The sequence below is a fragment of the Seriola lalandi genome, unplaced genomic scaffold (assembly GCF_002814215.2).
Source record: "Seriola lalandi dorsalis isolate HSWRI2012SDOR001 ecotype SW California unplaced genomic scaffold, Sedor1 jcf7180002054417, whole genome shotgun sequence".
NCBI lineage: Eukaryota > Metazoa > Chordata > Actinopteri > Carangiformes > Carangidae > Seriola > Seriola lalandi.
This window is the reverse complement of record NW_019524970.1, coordinates 611,035-628,292: the sequence shown is the minus strand read 5'-3', so window position 1 is coordinate 628,292 and position 17,258 is coordinate 611,035. Positions and strand designations below refer to the sequence as shown.

The following is a 17,258-nucleotide window of genomic DNA, read 5'->3' as shown; positions in this document are numbered from 1 at the left end:
GGAATCTCCTCCAGGCTTTAACTGCATTACTGTAATATCAGTGATAGCTGCAGCAATAGTCGTAATAACAGCAGTGTCGGTATTAGTATCAGTGGTGGTGATAACATCAATTGCTGTCACTGCTGGTAGATAAAGGAAGCCTTCATTTATGATCATCAATTAACCTTTTTTAACTTAAGTCTAATTTCAAACTCAAAAACAAATGATGTTGCTTTGAAAATAAATCTGAACTAGTTTTCATTTCACAACACTTTAAATTGGGCCAAACAATAAACAACAGCATATGGAAAATTTCAGTGGTTTCTGCATGTGTTACATTTTAAATTCTTTGCCTGCATTGAAATGGCATGAAGCATTTTGTCTATCTGCAGGAAGCCATACCTTTGAAAATCTGGTGTCAACACATGCACATATACTGTAGGTGCATGCTGGATAAATCTGTGTAGCAGATTTAAAGGGAGGGGTCAGGTGAACTTTTATCCCCTTCTCATTTTTCCTATTTTTCCTCCCCAAGTACAGCAGGCTGTGGTTTTGGGAAACAGGGTTGGTGCTTTTTCATGTTTCAAATACATGCAAATGTAGCAATTTCTTCTCATATGCAGCATTATAAAGTGCACGAGTGACTATAGGAAATCAACGGAAATAAATATATTCTGACATCATCCCAAATCGGTGCTGAAAACATTTGGCAGACGTGTTAAGGACGTTAAAAAATAAAAATGTACACACACACACACATACAAAAAAATCTTTGGAAATATAATAACGACAGACATCAGCGTCCACATCCTCAGTGACAAATGACAGTCGAACACGCTCCGCTGCTTTCTGTATGAATTCATAATCTTTTAAGGGGAATGGGAAGTGACTTACCCAGAAACAAAGAGCGAAATATTGCAGACATCACGGCTGGAAATCCCATATGCAACGGAGCTTGGAAACAATGCGCTCAGACTGCCTTCACATTCATTCGGCTGACCTAAGTGCGGGCACAACGACGCGGCACCATCAGCGAATTCAGCAGCAAAATCAGAGATAAAGGAATCTTCATTGAGCACATGAGTCCAAGGACATCATATGTTGCACACGCCCGACACATCTAAACCTCCCAAGAAGAAGAAGAAGAAGAAGCAGAACAAGAAACGTGGCTCTTTCTCTTCATCGTCATTTTCATCGCAGGCTACTTGGCGTCAAATCAAAGTTCCCTGGCTGTCTGGCTCTGGCGTGGGACGTGTTGTCTCAGGGTCCCCTCTGTCTCCTACTCAGCAGTCTCTCCTCCTTTCCTCCTCCGCTGCACAAAATGCCAGAGAGGAGGAGGAGGAAGCGGAGGAGGGGGGTGAATAGGTGGATGATGAGGGGATGCTGAAGGATGGAGACCTCTAGAGTCTGAAGTTCTCTTACACAGCCCGAGCATCCTGCTACAAACACTGACGGGCTGGTTGGGAGGGTGTGGGTCCTCTTGTTAGCTGTTGTGAGCACGAGTGAGCTGATTTCTGTCATTTGAATGGAAATAAAATTGCCTTTAAGGAGATTATGTTATGAGCTAATAATAGTCTTACACTATAGAATTGCATATAGGCTTTATAGTGAGTGAGACTTTGGGATTCAATGAGAATATGGTTGGTTTTTTTAAATCTTAAATTTCACCATCTGACTCTAATGTTAATATTGGAACAGTGTTATCTTGAGGTAGTTTGCAGTGCAATATACTGAAGCATCACTATGACACTGCTACATATAATATACATTATTTTACACTGTTTCACAATACTCTGTTATATTTTTAGGGCTGAAACGATGAGTCGCTCAGTCGATTAATCAATTAGTTGATCGATTCATCCTTAAAATCAGTTTTCAAGCAACACTGCTCGAATTTCTCTTGTTGCACATGTGATTATTTGCTGCTTGTCTTATGTCATCATAATCTCAATATCTTTGGGTTTTTTTTTTAAGTGTTGGTTGGAGAAAACAAGCAATTTCATGACATCACATTGGGCTTTTATAGACTGTGATTGTCATGTTTCACTATTTTCTGACATTTCATAGACCAAATTATACAGATATATTATTGATTCATTGATGCATCAAGAAGATAAACATCATATTAATCAGTGATGAATATAATTGTTACTTGCAGGCCCATCACTACTCTATCGTATTTAGGTTTAGTTATTTATGTGTGTGTTTGTTTATAATTTTTGAGGGATTTGGATTGCCACTGCTCACTGGGTGTGATTTCAGAGGAAGAAACGAGCAGTAGCACGTGTTTGAAATTCAAAAGCATGAAACATTTTCTGGGATATTTATATTTTTGCAGGCTGTGATGACACAGGCTCCTGATCAAAGGCAGTTTAAACATCTGTTTTGAACCAGAAGGCATATTTTTGTTCGCTTACCATTTTTTATTTTGTCCAGCAGCTTCTCAATCTTAGGATTATTCTATCAATCTTTTCAAAACTGCCACACCAGATTTATCCCGTGCACTGTCTCTGGGTCAGATATTTTGCGAGAGCAGCATGGTCTAAGTTAGGTAAACAAACAGCAAAAAGGAGGGGGGGAGCTGTATACTGATGGCTGCTCTCAGGCCTTGAGACAAATTAATCCCTCCCTTCTTCTGTGTCTCAACAACTACAGAAATAACAAAAGGATTTTTGCTCGCCGGTGGCCCCTCTGCTCTCTCTTGCTCTCTTTTTCCCCCCTCAAGTGGCCTGCTCTTCAGCACCAGCCTTTCTCCTTTCCTTTCCGTTCCAATAACTAGATAGCTTGAAACAATGTCTCTCATGCACAAGCAGACATGCACACACACACAAACACACACCCATTCTCTTCTTTTTTTCTGTCTTGCACAAACGCAAAGACACAAAGAAACACATGTACACAGTGAACAGTTGATGAGACACAGAGGCTGCAACATAACAGAGGCTGATAAGACACGGTGAAGTGGTGTCTTCAGTCTCGTGTGGCCGGGCATTTTGTTTATAACAACACTTGGCATCTTTCTTTGTGTTGCTCGGTTTTTCTTTGTATTTGTACCTGAATTTAAAAGGTCACGGTCTCATTGCAACACATCTCTGTGGAAGTCACAGACGCCACAGCACAGAGAGGGTGCAAAAGCAAAAACTACTCTCAACTGTTACAATATCAGTGTCATGGGTTGCCATGACAGATATTTTATGTTTGAGCTTTTGTGTTATGTTTGCACTTTATGAGTTTGGTCATTGTCATTTCCTGTTTTATTTTGTAGCTACTTTCCTTGTGTCTCATTATGTTTTTACTTCCTGTCTTTGTCCTGTTTCCCTGTAGTTTGATTGTCTGCCCCGCCCTAATGTGTTTCACCTGTGTTCAATCACCCTTGCCTCCCTTGTGTCTATTTAGTCTCTGTGCCCCCCCCCCCTTTGTCTGAATCAGTTTTGTCTGTTTAAGTTCTCAGTGTTACCTCATGCTTCTGCTTCCTGTTCAGTTCCCTCGTGTTTCTCAGAGACTACTTGGTTTGGATTACCTGCTTTACCCTGTTTTATCCTGTTTTATCCTGTTTTATCCTGTTTTACCTTGTTTTACCCTGTGGAACTTCTGTTGGATTTTCAATGTTTCCTTGTGTTTTTTTGATTCAGTAAAGTCCTTTCATTCCACCTTCACGCATTTGAGTTTTTGTTCTGCATTTAGGTCCAGCCTTACATTAAAACCCGTGACGATCAGCTGTCAAACTATGATGGATGGCTGGTTGTAACAGACATGTTTGCCCCTGCAATCACAAAAATCCAGATAAAAAAGCACTTGATTGAAAAAAGAAAAAGCACCTAAGAGCAACATATATTAAATCTATGTGCAATTTTTTTCCCCCCAAAAGCAGTTTTTTTCCTAAAGAAAGATGAGATCTGGAGGAAAGGCAGACTATGCAGCTATAGAATGCATTATACAGCTCTGAGGTTATCATGATTGCATCTTTTAAAAAATGACCTCACTTATGTTTAAACGGATGACAACACTACATGAGAACTTAGGGCACATCCATTGTTAATAGTGGTGATTCCGCGATAAGTTACTTGTCCCGCATGTAGTGTGGATGGTGCCATGGGAGGCAACCTGCCTGCGTTTGGTGGCTTGGCCTTGGTGCATGATATAGCACCCCAATGCAGATGGCCTCACAGATGGTTGATATTTATACCATGGGGCCTTGAAAAGTCACTAGTGTGGAAACTGCTCTTTCTCCCTGATTAGTTTCACATCACCGAGAGCTCAGCAATCCCTGCACACCCATTTTTCACTGCACTCAAAACATATGAGCAGTTTTGAAATTTATTATAAGACTGGAGGAGAAATGTGTGATATTGTTTCAGAATAAATACCATTTGCTGTGCGCACTGCCCCTTTTTGAGGTGATGATGATGATATATTGGGACCCCCCCTCCCCCCTTCCTTCTTTTTCTTTTTAGCGCATGAAAATGTAATCCTCCTAAGTGCAAGGTCCATGATTTTTTAAAAATCTTCCGACCCAACACGGCTTGCATTTTAGCTGGGAGCACTCTTGACTTATGTACTTTAAGTGGATTTGCAATTTAAATTGGAGCAACAAGATGCATCTCGGACCCTCCTGGCAGAGACAGAGCGCTTCTGCAAGAATTCCCATCCCGCCAGAACAGCTGTATCTCCCTCATCATGACATCACAGGGATGTGTTAGTGTTTTGTTGATGCATGGACGACACCCTGCAAACACACGCGAGCACGTCGGGATGCCAGGCTTTGGCCACCTCTCTCTCCTGACCTCAGGGAATGAGAAAAGTGGATAGTTAAAAGGATTCTTGAGTAACAATATGGATGTGGAGAAAAAAAAAAAAACTGTCTTTTGTTTAGGCCTCTCTATTTTTAGCAACCAGTGTGATGCTCCGCTGTTAGTGTTTCACGGCTCACAGAGCCTTTATAATTTAATGAGGGAGAGGGTGGCCCTCTGAGATTTATGGCGAGGATCTCAAGGCGGCATTGGCCACTCGGCTTATTGATCCAAATCGGATATTTGTTTATGCGTCAGTAAAGCTCTTTCCCTGCTGTACCATACCAACCCCACCTCAGGAGTATTCAAATTGTCAGCCTCTTCTTTAGCCAATAAAATAAATGTACTCCAGGTCAATGTTCATTATTTTAGCCTCTCTTTAAACACACAGCTGATCCTGACAGTCAGAGCTGTGTTAAACAGCAGTGCTGTACAGTGTAGAGAACACAACCACTGATATAAAGAGCCGACTGAGACTATAGTGTACATGTTTTGTTTCCTTTTCCCATCACATATGCTTCACATGACTTTTACTGAGAGTAAATTAAGTTGTCAGACCAACAACCATATGAATTGATTTCATTCTATTTTATTACATATTAACATTCGACAGATTTTATCAAAATCTAAAATTTGAAGTATCTGCATTCTATGCTCATCATTACCACAAACTATGATATAGGACAAGGAGCTAATAGCTATTTTAAAACACTTCCTGCTCCACATTACTCTGAGCGCACTTGTCTCCTTGGACTGTAAAGCTCAGTGAGTTCAGGAGTGGATGTTCTTCCTCAATTTATTTATGAGCCTTTCGCAGGGAACATGAGGCAGAAAAGGGTAGAGCTTAAAAACATGTTATCATGCTCTAATTAAAGGAGAGGTTCAGACGATGGATTTGCATCCAGGAACCCAACAACAAAACCCGTTGTTAGTTGACATCTCTTAGTCGGGTCTGTGCGTAAGTGAACGTGCTGAATGGGAATGATTGAATGAATGAGTGAATGAATGAATTCATCAACCAAAGCAAGAGTACACGGCTGAATAAGCCAAACACACATGATGGTGTCATTTGGAGGAGTGCAATAAGACTGATGGTTGTTTATTTTAAATCACACGGCTCTGACTTTGGGAAAGGTAATAATGTTAAATTGTGGCCCGCTCCAATCCTGGATAAACAGATCAATCATGTCTGAATATAATTTCCAGCACATTGCATGCTGCATTAGAATTTGTTTTCCTCAACACTGGCATTTTCCACGCCAGCGGATACAGGAAAATGCCGCATCCTGCCCGTCTCTAGAAACCACCCGAAAAGAAAAATCGAATAAATTTTTAATTGACGGAGGTTGTTTGGTCTATTTAAACATGCCTTTCCATTAGTAAGAGAGTATAAAAGAACACCACACTATTACCATCAAGGTGTCATATGTAAGCTGAGAAGTGAAATCCTGCCATTTCATTTAAAAGTGCACCTTCATCATATTTATGACCTCATCTCTAAAGCTCATCCTGACAAATAAACCTGTACTTATAAGCTAATGTGTGCATTATTGCCACAGTCTGCTAATAACAAGAATACGACCAGAGCATTAATTCAATCTTCTGTGTCTCACTTTGCTCCCAAAAGCTTTTCTGTTCTTATATAGCACCATTATTCAATGAGAGCAAACCTTTTCTGACAAAATAAGCTCATACATAAGAGAAACTGTGGCATTTTTATAACCAAAATTACTTCAACCACAGTTAACTGACTTGTGTAAAATAAAACAACCTTTATGTTCATTACCAGGATATTTGAGTAGCCTTTTGTGGGGAGCTTAGAATACCACCCTGAACCAAACAAATTAGCTGATTAGCCTCGGATTTAAACGCAAATTGAATGGCTTCTTTGTCATTGATCGCTTTTCCTCTTCAGGTTTATTGACACAGGATGGAGAGCTTGCAAGCCCGTTTTTGTTTCGCAAACAAACAAGACCAGCTTGATTGAGGAACAAGTGAAGGGTGAGCATGTGAAGTGCTGAGGGCGTTTGTTTGATTTGGCTGATTTTGAAACCCCCCCCGCCTCCTTGCCCCTTGTCCAATCTTAACCATGACTATTACCACTGCTGCCCTCTCCTTGATGAAGTGGTCTCCATCCTGGTCATTGGGGAGTGACTGATGTGAGCCATATGGTGGCGAAGAGCCGGCGTAAATCAACAGACGCTTTGCATCATACTGTATGTCAGGTGTGGGTGTAGCTGGGGGGCATCCATCTTCAACATGTCTCTATTCATCACTCGGGGAAATGACCAAGCTGTTGGTAAACACTTACAGAGTAAAACCACAGGGCATATTTAAGAATTACCCCCAGTCTCACATACTATATCCATACCACTGGGGAACCATTTACTTAAGTAGTAGCTGCACTAGCCGTTCTGCACAAAAAGACAACACTGCTTCTAATTCCAGTAGTGAAGGGCAACTGTGCAAATCACACTCTGTGTGTGTGTGTGTGTGTGTGTGTGTGTGTGTGTGTGTGTGTGTGTGTGTGTGTTCAGAGGTTTTGAACACACAGATTTCATCGAGGATTTCAAGGGGCTTTTGAACAAACCTGTTCCATTTGTCTGTTAAATGACTGAGGGACACTTCTCTAGCCCCTTATAGCTACTCTCTTGGCCAGTGGAGCCCGCAAGGTCAAATGTGTGATTGCATTTATGAAAGGGCTATTTGTACCCAAAAGATTTGTCACTAAGCTGAGGCCAAAAGGACTTTATTTCAATTCATAGATGTAAAATGATTTGATATGGAGAGAGGTTTGATGTGCTTGAGGAAAAAAAAACGGAAAACTGGAACAATCATGCTCAGATGAAGGTATGGAAAACATTTATGGAGGTAGAAGTAGAAATATATTTACCTTAGAAGGTACCCTCTTCATTAACAAATTTACTTAAAGCTGCTATAATCAATATTTTATATTAAAAATAGTAATAATAAGAAGAGAGAATTATCAAAGACTCTGCAGTTCCCCTCAGCTCAGTATCTTTTTAGTCATTAATTTGGTTTTCATGCAGCTTTACTGTTTCGGTTCACTTGACCACGACTGTATGCTACCTGTCCAGTACTAAGCAGCAGAAAGACACAATTAGCAAGAAGCTGGTGAACATGATGGAGCATTTTGCTGCTAAAGAGCCAGATATTACCCTCAGGAGGTGTAGAGTGAATGGAAAGGAGAGGAGACTCAGTGAGTGAATGGTGGATTTAGGTGGAGACAAACGTGACAGCAAATTAATGCTAATGTTGCTCTGTATATGTTGGATGTTTAATTAAAAAACTGTTTGCCAACAAATTTGCTTGCAGCCTGTTTCCACTACCCTCAAGTTGCCAAATTGGCCAAATCAATTACTGCAAATTTAAGTGGAAGCATGGATGTTAAATATGACTCAGACACTTGTGATTTCAAATATGCCTTGAAACTAGGACTAGGACTCAACAGTTCATATAATCAGCCACTATGAGACATGACTGAAATCAATTTGTAAATGAGAAGAGAAGGGTAGATGTGAACGTTTGTAGGTAGGTTTATATTTTCACTCTAATATTGTCTTTTAATTTGTCTTCCTGATTAGATATCTATCAGTAAAGGTGAAAATAATTTCATATTGTCATTATTGTTACATGCAGTATTTACTTTTTGACAGATTTATGTCAGCAGTTGAGGAGTGACTGACTCACCGTGTGGCAGCTATCACATATGTATGATTTTGTGCTGCTTCCCTTGTGAAGATAAGGGAACTCCTGTCGGATAAAGACATGACCAAGTAAAAAAAAAGAAAAAAGAAAAAAGAAATAAATAAATAAAGTAGGGACACATGGGGCCAAAGGATAAAATGAGCTATGTGATTTTTCTTTTTTTGAACTAGACAAAAAATGATGTGGGATTATGTCGTGCGTGCTTTGGGGGCTGCCTGAATAACCTCAGAAATGGAAAAAAAACACAAATCATTTTCTAAAGGAAAAAAACGATATTGGTCACAGACAATTCCATGGCCTGAGCTGGAGACTATTCTAAAGCCCAGGCAATTTTCTAGAGCAACTATGGGCTGAAGCATGACTGATGCAGGGACCAGTGAAGCAAGATCATTTCTTTGACAAGCCCTACCAAGAAAGAACGCCAAGAAATGAAAAGTTCAGCACAATGCAATAATATCCTTATTGGGCAATGAGAACCATGTGATGCACACACATACACACAGACAGACCAACGTCTGACTGTGCAGGGATGTTTTTGTGATACAGAAGATCATGAGGCATCGTTGTGCCTCACTGAGCCTGGGTTACTCCGATGAAACATCACTGATGCTCCATAAATATCTTTCTTTCTCAGGGGTTAAAGGAGAAACACATTCCTCTCTACACTGACATTGTATCATCACAGTGATCACGCAATTAGGAGAACTGCCTTTCAGAGAAATACCAAATGTTGCCAGCAGAACACACACACAACTCCCTCTGTCTGAGCTCCAGTGAGAAACCCTCAGGGTCTTCTAGGCCTTCAGAGAAGGCCAAACATATCAGCATTTTAAATGTTATATTTAATCGCTCACATTCAATAATTATCCTCTTCCAATTCTAATTTTAGCCTCATTTTCTATAAAACTTGTCCAATGAGATTTTTCTTTCTTTTTTGTTACCTAGCCAGAGAAAAGGTTAGCTGGCTCACAGTGGTTTGGACTTCAAAGCCAGGACAGAAGCCCTGAAGCCCCCACAGCCGCATGCGTTTGTTTAAAAAGAGGCAGGTGAAATAACCAATCACATTTTGATTTATAGTGGGTGGAACCAAAAATCATTGCCCTAGACCTTCCTAAAGGCTGAAGGCCAGAGCTAGCTCACAGGGTTTACCTTTTTCTGTCCAGGGGTTTAAGCTAGAAGATCATCACCTTTGGTAAGTCAGGCAGACAGCAGTCAAGGCACATATGAGCACAGCACAGTGATAGGCCAGTCTGCAATGGACTTCACATGACAATATTTACAACTTGGAATACTTTTACGAAAAACCCTTTTGATTTATTTGATCAGTGGACCCTTATGGACTAAAGGAATATAAATAATCAAGGAATAGACAGATAATTGGACTTCATGACCACTTCAAAAGGTAGTGAGTTGCCACGGTTTCACAGTCTTGCTGATTTACAATGCTGGTAAATCTGAATTAATAATACTTTTGTACTGGTTTTTGTAAAATGACCTGAACAGTTGAATTGTGAGGAATGTATCTGAGCTAACAATGTGTAGCATGACAATACTGACAAAAGTTTAAGTATTTACCTTTATGCGTGTTGCTACGCTGTTTTGCATGAGATTTATACTTTATACTTGCTCACAACCAAGATGAAAAGGGTGAGCTGCTAGCTGCTGTGGAGACTGGTAAAATGGATCCATCGCGTCTTATCCCCTGGTTGGGTTTTTAAAACTTATTGAGTGCAGCCCCGAGCGCAGCACACTCAGCAAAAAGTGTAGTCCCATTGTTTCTGGTCCAACAGCACAGTGTTGGGCAGGTGACAGGTCTGTTTAGTGTCTGTGTTCTGAAAGATGTCACAGCATGGAAAAGGGATGAAATTTAGCCTGTTCACCTGGGTGTCATGTTTACATCACTGCTGATTGGAGCTGTAACCAATATCACCAAACAGGCCTATCGTTAATTTTCACATTGGTGACAAAAGCCAGGTGTTAGTGGGTTTTTTTGATCAGTGTAAAGGGGGGTATAGTTTAAAGTTGTATTTTTTGCCCCCTCTGTTTAGGCTTAATTTAAAAAATAACAAAAAATAAAGAATTATTGGCCAAAATTCAAATTAGTTGTGACAGGCAAGTAAAAGGACAGTCAGGGAGGGATTGGTTGGTTGAAGGCGTAGCTCTAATACTCCACACTTTGCCACTGCTGAGCTCTGATATGTGTGCTGTTTGGGCTACTTAGCATTCTCAGTAGGAAGCTGCTAATCACACTGAGGAGATTTTAAGACCATCTGCAGGCGACTGGGATTTACACACTTACACAAATCAATCAATTGATTTGTCCATTCATAGTGCGTTGAAACTGGTGTTTGGTTCTGCATGATTTCTTGACTTCAACTCTCACAAGTAACATATGCACACATACAAAATGAGACTGTTCCATGATCACAGAAAAGAAAATGAAAAGGCTAAGATATAAGGTAAAACATTCTCTTTTCAATTCTCGTTTTCATGATGCTGTCAGCAAACAGTGTGAATGATTATCATTGTCTGCCAACTCACATCAAATCTGTTTTTATTGATGGATGGGATGTTGTAGGAATAGATTATCAAAAACAAAGCAGCCAACTATACGGATAAAAAGTTCATTTCTGGTTATCACCGATTCGATTTATTACCTTTCTGGCTGTGAACGCAAGTCTCCATCTCTGTCCTGACCTTTCAGGCTGGGTACAGGTTTCATTTATCACCAAAGTTAGAAAAAAAAGATATCTCTATAGACCACTCCTTTTTCTTTCTGATGAAAGCACAACAGTTAGTACCAACATTCTGGTCATCATATAAGTTCAGTTTAATGCCTTGGAGGTGCTACTCTAATGTCTGTCTTGATTCCCTGTCTCCTTCCTCACAGACAAGTTTATTCATAGTCTTCCTAATTTATCCTGATGGGATCTGACCACGTGCACACCCAGTCACAGCATGGATAGGACAAGTTGTGATGGGAGTAGTTCCATATATAAGACTAACATTAGCCAGAGAAAAAGAGGCACGGGTAACCTCATGTCTCCTGGGGAAGCTTGCCTGCGTATGAGGTGGCAAGCTCAGCCCTGCATGTGTGGTTTCCAATAACACAGGTAATGAATATGATAATGGAGGTTCAGTCTGCCTCACATGTCAATCATGTTTGAATCAGGTAAAGTGGCACATTCTATGGAAACTCTCATGCTTGAGTAGATGCAAACGCTCCAGAGACATGGGCAGAAGAAACACAATCAAATGCAGCTACAAGTCCCGAGTCCTCTGGGATGGCTTGCAGCTAACTCTAAATAGAGATTGCTTCAACCTCTTGCCACAAAAATAGTCTAACAGTGTTCAAATGCACACACCACATAAATAGACCTAAAACAGAATTGGTTGAATTTTAATGTATTTACATTTCTAGAGGATTTTCTGTGAATAATTTAAGGAGGTTTATTTCAATATGACATATTTAGCATGATGTAGTATATAGATCCTCTCCGTGTGCAGGCTTGTGAGTATGCGCCATATTGCTTTGTTAAAACCAGCCATTCATCCATCTGGGCTTGTGTGAGTGTGACGTAGGCAGGGTGCATCCGAAAAACGTATTACTGAGTAATGCTAAACACAATAATATGGCAACTTATTATATACTAATATTATATATTATATACTTCTGCTGTTGAGTATAAACACTGTGTACATTACTTTGACATAAAGTTCTGTATCTAGCTAGCTTGTGTAGCTAGCTGTATATTTGGAACACGCTGAACACATAAACTAACTAATGGAGAATCAGGTTATGCTGTAGGACTGGTCTCAAAAGTAAATCCAGGCTAATAACAACTGCTGTCCTCTGCGAAAGAGCAACCGAAAAACTTTACACATTCACAAGTCGAGCCTACAGGCGGTAAGTATTTAAAACAGACGAAAAAAAAGAAAGATTTTCAGTGCACTATTCCTTAAACATATGTTGCTTATCTCTTCCTGATACATGTCCTTGTTCCTATATTGTCAGGTAATGTATCCTGATAGCTAATTGGCTGTTTGTTGTTTGTTTTGGGGCAAAATTAATTTATTGGCAGGTGAGCTGGTTAATTCAAATATCAGAACTAATCAAAAACATGGCCTCAGAGGATGACATTATTTGCCACAACATATTGAGGCTTCTAAACCTCAGGAACACATTTAGTTTTATGAAATAATCACCAAAAGGCAACGTAGTAAACATGAATCTTTTGAATCTCTTGTTTTTAGTTTAAGACGTAAAATTTGCTAATGGGACATAAAGGGTAATGATTCATATGCACTTCACCAAATGAGACTTAAATTGTATTTATTCCCCATTAGATATGCATAATATGGAACAACACATTTTGGTGTGAGTGACCCAGACTTTACATGTCTTTCTGATTTTAAGCTTCATGAAAGACTGATGCAAGTTTATACACACTGCATTAGCTCTTCTAGGGCAGAGCCTTAATGCACCCATGTTTTTATTTGTCTGAATATTGTCTATGATATTGGTATTTGTCTAAGGAAGATGTTTGGAATAGAACGTTCAGACTGAATAAATCTGAATGACAAAAATCATGTTTTTCTTTCTAATTCTTGGTGAGCCAACAACTTGTAAACCAATGCATTTTTAAATCACAGCACACCATACTGCACCAGAAAAATGTCAGTTGTATTGTGTCAAAAGCATAGTGCTGCAGTTCGGTACAACATATCTTAGCAGAGATATGATTCCATCTTGCATCAGCCCTTGAAATTGTAGGTTTTGTGTGCTTGAAACTGCTGTTTACTTACCAGTGAAATACAGCTTGTGACACATTCTCACATATAATGAGCTTGGACACTGAACTGGGGTTTTATAAGAAACAAATTACAACCTAGCATGCAGCTGTCACTTTGCTTTAGTCAGGAGGGCCACCCACTAAATATCACCTAGCTCATTAATGTACTGAGCGTTATGGCTGCTGCACATGAAAAAGAGAGGTATTTCTAATAAGGACACACCGTGGTGTATCACAGAGAAATCCTGGTCTGTATTCACCTCACATTCCAGGATGTGTGTGTTTTCATTTGGTAGCTTGATCAGTGGGTTGTATACACTTAATAATATTCACTACTAATATATTACACTGGTATAGGAAGTGTCAGGCCTAATGCTACTCTCCTCTATAAAATGGTGAAAGTCAGTTTTACTGAATGTACACTCACAAGATAAGGTTAAACAAGGTATTTTTTGTACACGACATGCCTCGTGGGGATAGTTGCCATTTATGCATGACTGAACTGGTCTGCACCACGTAGGGTCAGCTGCTGCGCTGTAGGTGGATAACAGGACTGTATTTAATGATTCTAACACAAGTGTTCATTAAATAAGCTAAACAAGGAACTTAAGTGAATTAAAAGCAAAATGTTTTCCACGTCTGCTCCAGTGGGTGTGTTCACTTGCACCGCAGTCCACTTTGATCGTGCTCCAACACCGTGAGCACTTGCTGCTGTTTCATTGCAAACACAAATTGTGGATTCTGACTCACATAACACTGACTGATTTGTGGCCCCACAAAATGAATTTGCTGGGCCGATGCCAGCTGTGCAGCCTCTCTGTCTTCTCATTCTGTCACTTCCTCTCTCGTTTTCCATCTACAGTCTTTCATAACCGTCATTCTCTCTTTCGTTCCTCTTTCTCCGTGGGTGATGACATTCACCGTTATGGTGCGTGTAATCGCAGAAGTCGACGCTACAGGCCTTCAGTCCTGGTAAAATCTCTTCTTAGTGCCACAGAAAATCCAGATATGCATTTTTGTCCACTTTGATTCCCAAACTCAAATGAGACACAAGCTTCTTTTAAGCCGGCATGGGGTTCATAATCAGACGTATAATGTGAAAACATCAGGCTATGCATGCAGCATAGGCTGTGGTCATGGCTTTAAAAATGGAAAAAGAAAATGATGTGTTCTGCACCGGGCTCACATTCTGCATGTGGTAGCCTTGACAACACTGTTAACTTCAGCGTGGAACACGGGTGGTGGAATGACCTCTGCGCTGCCGTCGAAATACAGATAAGAAAATAAAATGCCATATGGCTGTCATAATTATACCTCTCATGTTCCACACCAAAAATAACTCTCTGGATGCAGAACAGTTAAATCATGTTGTTTATTTTTTTGTTGTTACAGATGAATGGGTAGAAGAGAGGAGCAGTTCCACTGTGCTGCTACACTCCAGGTAAGAATGACAGCTCACAAATTGGAAATTTTTAGAGGATGATATAATCACACACTCATATCATTCTCATGTCTTTGTCTGCCTTCAAAAGTGTCCCAGGAACAATATGATCAAGGCAATCAAGAGATTATCTTATCTGATGATTTTTAAAGTGGTTGATAACACTGCTGTGTGCGTCTGAGGCAAGCAGCTGAAACAGGGGAAAGGAAGGAGAGAGCTTTTCTTCTTTTTTTTCCCACCCGTTTCTTTTCTTTTGGCAGGATAGAAAGGGATAGTTAGGGGTCAAAGCCAAAAAAACTGAATGGAAAGCTAGTGGAAAGTGTTCTGTAGTGTTGGAGGGAGAGGAGGAAATGATAGTCAAACAAAACTGTGAAGACAAATGTTTGAGGAGAGAATGAGCGAGTACATGTGTGAGAGAGGAAGAGAGAGGGAGAGAGAGAGAGAGAGAGGGAGGGAGAGCTGCTTCTGGAGCTGCTCTCAGCTTGTGGTGCTTGCATAGTGGAAGAGGAGGGGTTCTCTTGCCTGCATTAGCACTGCAATGTCAGTGAGGACTACGGTGTATATCACAGACTATATGAATGGATTTTTGCATAGCTCCTGCAAGAAAACTGTTTAAAAGCCAGGCTATGCGGTTCATTAATTGGCTGTAGGCTGAGTCCATTTAAAAGGTGTGAGATATGTTTTCTAAAAATAGACTCTACACAATTCTGTGATTCCCTTAATATACGTCGCACTCTTTTTTGTCTCTGCAGCCAACTTCCACGTCTACTCGTCTGTTGCCATGAGGGAGCTAAAAGAGGTGGAAGAGCGTTGTGATTTGTCAGCACATGGGCATGGAAGGTAGACAGGGAGTTGAAAGAGGGGGCAATGCACTGATGGCCAGCCAGCACATGGAACAATTCACAGCAGTGCAAGAGAAAACACAGCATGCTCAAACATGAAAAAAAAGAGGGAGGAAAAAGAAGGATCAAGGCCAAGCACCAGCTGTTAAAAATAGCTGCCCTCCCTGGCATATTTCTATACCTTCCAGCAGTTCTCCACCTAATAATAGCAAACATACACACATAGCTCAGGGCCACTGCAAACAGAGTGGGGAGAGGCAGACTGGCACGCCTGGAGGATAGATGCGCTAGGTTATGGTAATGCTTTTGGAAGACAAGCTTCCTCCTCAGGACATACAGCTCACTTCACCCAGTCCCTTAGCCCCGTTTAATGAGCTCCAACAGGAAGAAATGAAGTACATGGAGAGGAAGCGGAAGGCAAAGACGGTATGGTGATATATCGCTCGCCTGTCCGCAGCAAACAAGAATCATTTCCAGACATGCCATAAAACACATGCACAGTGAGAATTCACCTTGAGCCTGGTTGAATATCACAACCCAGGCTGAGTAAGGAGCACACTTAGAAGAAAACCTTAAAGGGAAAGCATCAGATGTTTGGGTCACTTAATTGTGTGAACGTCCAATACAATGACTCTAATTACATCCATTTCACGGTACCACTATAGTGGCAATGTCATGGTCAAGTAGACAAGGCTGTGAGGGAATAGTCCAACAAATGATGGATGCCTCCCTCCACAATGGTGTAATACTAAATAGGTCTTTTAAATTCATTAAATACTTCCCTTACTTTGGATAAGCCCATGCAGGCCAGAACCATTATACTTGCAGATCACTCTGGCACGGCGCAGGCAGAAACTCATTCCCAGAGATTTCACATATCTGGCCACTGTGGCGGAATATCCTCTGTCACTTGCTGTTTGTGATTGGTGAATACACAATGTGTGTTTTCCCCTGGCACGCCAAACAACCGGGAAAAATATCAGAACATTGCATGGACATGAGAGTTGTGCTTGAAGGAGCACACTTTTTTTTTTCCCTGGCCAAACCTGAGGGATGCTCATTGAACTGAGAGTGGCTTTTGTGTGATTCAGCAAACAAATTACTCAAAATGTGACAGGGAAAAAAAAAAAGAAACTGCAAGACCTCCTGTGCACATAAAAAATGGAGGAGCTCAGACAAACGGTGTGGGCTCCTGCACCACTTGAAGAGGGGCATCAGTCAAGCACGGCAGATGAAATTCAGAAGGCAATGGAAAACACATACAGCCAGTCATCTGCAATATGATTTCTAATTTGCTACTTGCCATGGCGATGTGAAAGCGATACTGTTTCAAAATAAAACATATGAAGGTGTAAATTGGATGCGCAGTGTAACAGGGAGGCTGTTGTTAACATCATGTAGGTCACACTTTTCCCTACCAGTACCACAACAAAGATGTCTGATGGCATTCCTTGAAGCAAGATGGCATACATTTACAGAACAGAGTGACATTAGTGTGTGTATGGTACCATGAGCAGGTGTGAACCAAACAGCATAATGAAGTATAGTAAATAATGAATTTTCTCAGTGTATTACTGAGAGATCAATCTGAGGGCACATTATGAATGAACTTCTACTACTATCAGTGGATTACTTTGGGGCATTCTGGGCAATTAAAAAAAAAAAAAGTCATCATATTATTTAA

The 17,258-nt window shown here is 40.5% G+C and overlaps 1 protein-coding gene across 1 annotated transcript in view; it reads right to left on the bottom strand.

Annotated features, from left to right (window-relative positions):
- The window catches only part of clmpb (CXADR like membrane protein b), a 67,142-nt gene extending 65,772 nt beyond the window's left edge, over nt 1-1,370 (bottom strand). The window contains 1 exon segment of the mRNA XM_087175115.1: nt 874-1,370. Within this exon segment, the coding sequence (XP_087031241.1) occupies nt 874-922 (49 nt within the window). The 5' untranslated portion in view covers nt 923-1,370.
- Nucleotides 1,371-17,258: the final 15,888 nt, after the last annotated feature.